This window comes from Arctopsyche grandis, chromosome 3, assembly GCF_051622035.1.
Source record: "Arctopsyche grandis isolate Sample6627 chromosome 3, ASM5162203v2, whole genome shotgun sequence".
In the NCBI taxonomy this organism is placed as follows: domain Eukaryota; kingdom Metazoa; phylum Arthropoda; class Insecta; order Trichoptera; family Hydropsychidae; genus Arctopsyche; species Arctopsyche grandis.
Window position 1 is genome coordinate 20,242,530 of NC_135357.1, and position 5,991 is coordinate 20,248,520.

The 5,991-nt window shown below is 26.9% G+C and overlaps 1 protein-coding gene across 1 annotated transcript; it reads right to left on the reverse strand.

Moving 5' to 3' along the window:
• Positions 1-910: 910 nt before the first annotated feature.
• LOC143909916 (FIGNL1-interacting regulator of recombination and mitosis-like) lies at positions 911-5,468 on the reverse strand. Its single transcript, XM_077428184.1, has 12 exons — positions 5,358-5,468; positions 4,559-4,708; positions 4,268-4,485; positions 3,993-4,147; positions 3,720-3,913; positions 3,429-3,574; positions 3,222-3,348; positions 2,963-3,140; positions 2,675-2,882; positions 2,042-2,372; positions 1,710-1,961; positions 911-1,634 (listed from the first exon to the last, which is right to left on the reverse strand). Exons 1-12 carry the CDS (start codon positions 5,373-5,375, stop codon positions 1,038-1,040), a joined length of 2,574 nt encoding a protein of 857 aa, XP_077284310.1. The 5' UTR covers positions 5,376-5,468; the 3' UTR covers positions 911-1,037.
• Between the last annotated feature and the right edge of the window lie 523 nt (positions 5,469-5,991).

Consider the following 5,991-nt stretch of genomic DNA (forward strand, 5'->3'; position numbering starts at 1 on the left):
AAAATATAAGGAATAGATTATGTATGTAGATCATTAATTAACTTTTTCCTGTAATTTCATCACATCAATACTTTTTTTGGATATGGCAATTTTAATTATCGCGAAGTATAATCATAATCTCTGTATAATGGATATTTTAGAAATGTTATGGCTCGTTGAATTCTTCACACCTTCAGTGCCATTATGGCAGGTTAGAAATATGAAAACATAACACTTTATTTAACTTCTTATGATGTGTATATAAATTAATATATACATATTGTACATATATTATATATGTGTATTAATGTGACGTTTACGCAAACCTGTGCAGTGTGATACATTTGCACGGGTGTGTTTGTATTTATCGATATATTATATGTGCACTCACTCCTATAAGTTTAACAATAAGGATATTTTTTTTCTTCGATTTATAGCCAAACCTTATGTGAAAATAAAAGTCGTCATTCCAAGGAGATGGGTTGGCAAACACTGAATGTATTTCAATTCCTTTTTTGTAATGTGTGGTTCTGTTCACTTAATTTTGTTAAATGAATAATTATTTTGCGTAATTAAAAATGACTCATAATTTTATTAAATTATACAATTATATTTATGAACTTTTTTTACAGATTTTAGATTTTGCTTTTGCAAAATATTTTATATATTTATTTAAAGTGTGTGTTTCGATGCATCTATTATATTATATATTATACATATGTCTGTCTCTTTTGATCCATAATAAATATATATGTAAATTAGCTTTGTATAAATGCATAAAATATTATTTTTTACATTTCTTGTTAATTGCAATTTTTTAAATTGTCTTATATTTTTATGTTCAATTATTTTTGATCGATATTTATTGCAACATCTTTTAGATGCATACTTGTAGAATATTTTAAAATAAAATCCTATATTTAAAATTTTTGTCTGATGTGAATTTTTATTTCATTAATTATACATTTATATATTTTATATATAAGAATAAATATGTATCGAGTCTTATTATACTTATCAAAGTTTTATTTTTTAACTAACAACACAAAAATACTAATTTACATAGAGTCATCACTCTCAATTACATTTTCATCAATAATATTCTTTATTTCCTTCAACTGATGTTTGTGGTCAGAGTTCAAACCTTTATTTATCGTTACAATTTTCAAAAGGTCTGCTTTTATATTTCCAAGTTGGGACGCAATCTGCTTATCAATCTCTTCTGTACCATTTCTACAAGAGAGATTCGGAAACTTGTCTTTATTGTAAAGTTTGTTTGTCTGTGAAATTTCACATTTATGTATAAAGTTACATTGTAAGTTTTGAAAATAAGCATTTTCTGAGAAATATTGATCCTTAATATTGCTCTTCTGGATCAGTGTCATTAAAGGAACACTTATTTTAATATCTGTAATAAAATTCACATTAATAGTTGTAACTGAAACGTGTATGAAGCTTTCCAAACCAATCAAACAAACAGTCTTATTGTTGTCCTTCAACAAAATTTCAAACAAACATGCTATCAATGAAATCAATTCCGTATTATCATTGATATCGGTTGTTTTACAATCGATACAAGCTTTCAATAATTTCAAAATTCCAATTTTAATGGACGAATTTGCATTTTCAATGTACTCTGAGAGAATTTGCAGGATCTGAAAATGTTGTTTTTATTTATAAAATAATAAAAAAATTATTTTTACTTTAAACAAAATAAAATATATACGTACGGTGATCCATGCTTGATTTTTTAAACAGTGACTTAAACTTATTGTGACGTTTATCAGCAGTAAAATAAAATCAATAAGCCATTGCGAACCATCAACGGTAGCTTCTCTCTGAGATAAATTGCATCTTAACTTGCTAGATAAAATAACGCAATGCCAAATATCAAGTATATTATCTAGAAAGAGTTTACTAGACTTGTTAATGTTAGAAAGTGCTGCAAATGGAATGGTCGATATCAATTTCAAATACTGCATCTATAAAATAAAGAGTCAAATAATGCCCAACATCGATTAATGTTAATTGAAGTTATTAGACTTTACCAAGATTACCATACCATAGTCATGAATTCTTGCTGTGTAATTTCATCATTGAGAAGGAATTCTTTTATTGTTGTACTACTTTTATTAATAATTTCAATCACGAAATGGTCTTCTCCTACATTGCAAAAATCAATGACCCGCCATAAATTCAAGTGTTTCCGAATTGGATACACATCAAGCACAGCAAGTTTGGATTTTTTTGGTAATAGTTTGAATAGTTTGCGTATTAAAAAAGATATATATAATTCTTGAGGTGTGTTGGATAGACAATTAGCCATGTGTAATTTTTCATAAACCTCTATTAAGTAGTTGAGTTGGTCACTACACAAATCCAAAGATCCATATCTAAAATATTAAAACGCAATCGATAAAAATTGACATGAGTGTGATGATTAAATAAAATCCATTGATCATTTGCCTAAAAGAGATACATTTGAGACGGTTTATTTATAAAAATTGCGCAATAGTTTGTGTATCTTCTACTTTATTTAAAACGTCTTTAATGAAGCTTAGTGCAAACTAAAACCTCCTGCAAGTCGAAGCAAATCATAGTTGTATTAAATAAATAGCGAGTTTGGTTTGAATTTAAATTTGTAGGAGGCTTAACACTTTCGAAAGTTTCTTTTAGGCAAATATGTAGTTTGCACCTGGCTAGAATTGGCCAAATATCACAAGCAAAAAGTGCAGGCCATATATTTGGATTTAAAACAGATTCAAGTAATTTCCTTTCTATTACTTTTATGTTGCTATAAGAAATTGCCAAACATGAAGTATGTATTACAATGTAATCATAGAACGAAACACTTGATAATGGTGTTAGTTCAAATCTTATATCTTTTAACAATTCCATTTTACCTAAAAAATTTGACACGTAACAAATTATTCAGTATAAATATATATGTATATGATAGTAATATTATGCCATTAACACATACACAAGTCGATCATGTCAAATACCAAACAAAAAATATTGTCAGAATCTTCCAACATCCATTTCGTTCTGACTACATCATCAACATGCGGAAGTGACTTGATTATTGATATGGTTGAAAATAAACAACCAAAATGCAATGATTGGTTATTCGTCAGTTGTCTTATTGCATCCATATAATTCTACAGAGAAATTAAATGAATAAGTGATAAACATAGTCACGTATGCATGTAATCAATGGATATAAAATTTACATAGTTTACCTTTCTAAAATAGTCATTGGACAATAAATTGATTAACAATAAATCGACACCAACAATAATGTGTGATCTCATTGCTTCAACCAAAGCCGGTTTAACGTTTGATTGGGTCAAATTTAATGGAGAATTTCTAAAAAAGAATATATGGTCATTCAAATAAATATGTATGTACATGCAATAATAGTGAAGCGTCAGAATAAGTGCTATTACTGGTATATTAAGATGATACAAGAAATAAAATGATCGGTGATTCTTGTTACATGACTGCCAAACAATTCAGTAATTTTAACAAGAATTTTAAGTATAAAGTTACTCGTTTTCAACCATCGTTTCACGTCTTTGGTTTCACATGTTTTCTACAAAATAAAAAAGTTTTTTTTAATATCATTGAAGTCTATTATTAAATGAAGAATATAAAACTTAGCAAATAAATTTGAGTAACTAACAATATATGTAGTATAAAAACAAACGTATGTGGATTTTTAATACACGTTAACTTACATTAGAAGTTAAATCATTGATATACGTTTCCAAAGTCTTACACAACATTGTAGTAGCTCTATGATGAACAAATTTATCTTTTATCCAATCAGCATATTTTTCGCTCAATTTTATGTATCCTTTCCATTGTTCTGCCATTGTTTTAACATCAAGGTTTATGACAGTTTCACCGATGGTTACAATAATATCTAGAACTATTATTAGGAGTGAATTTCTGGGAATACATTAAAATTTTTAATTAAATTAAAGTAATAAAATGGAAATAATAAACACCGTCTAACAAGGTCGAAAATTGATCCTCTTGAATAAGATCGAATATCATTATGTCAACCACTTCGAAGTATAAATATTGTAGTTGGGAACATTTTTTAAACAAATTAGTTATAACAGTACCAATTTCATGAAAGTGTACGGAATAAATTGTTTCACTGCAATGTAATATTTTTTTTACTATCAAATATCAAACATAATAAATTTCAAGATTTTATTGCCTGTTTATATAAACTAATATAGGCTATTATAATATGTATTGGAAATGTTTTTCTTACCTGTTTTTACAATGAACAAAAAACGATAACAATATGTTTAAAATATTTTTTGGGAGGTGTTTGTAACAAGATACTTCTATACAAGAAAGAGTTTTGATATGTGATAAGAATGAAATTAATGCATCCAATATGTAGATACATTGTTCTATGTTGAATATTAAATCAGTTTTGACATCATGATTGCAAGAATTTAAAATTAAATCAATTGATTTTAAGATCTGAAACATAAGAAAATAGTAAAGTAGAAGAAGAGAACATTAACAACTCAAATAAAATAAAATTTATATTCACTTGATTTACGGACTTCACTAATACAACCAGTTGTTCGTTTACAACATTTTCTCGTTTGTCAGAATCAGTAATGGTGTGAATATTTTTTATGAATATATCTCCAATTGGTATAATTGCAGTTTGATCAAATGGACTGTCGTCGAAGGCAATGTATATAGTGGTTAAGGACGACATTATTAAAAAATATAAATAATCATAATGTAAATTAATACACTGCACAAAATTTAAAATAAAAAAATGAATTAAAAAATAATAATCTTAATAATAATAAAAAAAGAAATCGATAGATAGTACATACATATAATTTAAGGTGACCAGGACATTTTATTAAAAAAAAAATTCTAAATATTATAAAAACTAACAAAGAATTAATTTTCTTAAATGTTCCTATAAAATTCTACAGAAATGGTTAAAATTATTCCTATCGATTAGCAAACATTTTAAAGTACAAAAATTTAATATTGGGTTTTATCACTGGATCACATATTGTTCATTGAAGAAAAATTCCTTCGGCAGATGCATATGTTCCTGGTAAACAAAGACAATATTCGACTAATTTGCCAATATTTTTTGTACGAGATATTAATTTCGGTGAAGGCTTTTTATATTTAAATTCATCTATTGGATAAAACTATACTGGTTTTATCTCACAACTTATCAAGGCAGATATACAAAAAACCAGTACTGTACTGGTAAAAACAGTATGAATGGTCAACTTAATAATTGTAATTCAAAACTTAATTGATTTTAAGAGTATTTCCCACTAGGAACTTAAATCGCAAAAAACATAAAAGGATATAATGTCTTCATCATCCATTGTTGAAATCAGGAGTAATGAAAAGTCACACAAAAACCTGTCTTTTGACAATTGAGTCTAATAGCGCGTCAACACTCCAATCCACAATATTACAAAACCACAAGAAATACGGCCATGATTATTTAGAGCTTTTAATTGATTTTGGTTAGTTGTAACTTGTAAGGTGTGAGATATCAAAATCAAAAATTATTAATTTATCAAGCAAATCCTCGATAAAACAGTCTTAAGTCAATTTTATTAATTTATCTGGGTTTTAGCTTCAATTTAATGTACGTCGGTTCTCGTTGTTAATACAATTATGTACTAAGTTTACTCGTATTATTTTATTTCACAAAATTATTTTCGTAATATATGATGTGAACAAGAAAAAAACACATTTTATTGCAATTTTTATATTAGAGAAAAAAATATAAGCATAATCTACAATATTTTTTTAACTTATATTCCACGACATCAATTTTTTCTTATGTTCGCTTAGCTATTTGAAATTTTGAGGTTTTAAATTTGAAAAAATGGTCACGTTATCATGAAAGCTTGGGGTTTTGTGATAATGACCGCATTCGAGGATGAAGGATATGCTTTGACGACTATGCCCGCTATCGAGGGTGCTAAGACT

What these genes read in the sequence shown, in the direction of transcription:
- LOC143909916 (XM_077428184.1), bottom strand. An exon ending in TCAATGATTTAACTTCTAAT is followed by an intron (nt 3,575 to 3,719) that starts GTAAGTTAACGT and finishes TTTATTTTGTAG; the next exon opens with AAAACATGTGAAACCAAAGA. An exon ending in ATTTGACATGATCGACTTGT is followed by an intron (nt 2,883 to 2,962) that starts GTATGTGTTAAT and finishes CAAATTTTTTAG; the next exon opens with GTAAAATGGAATTGTTAAAA.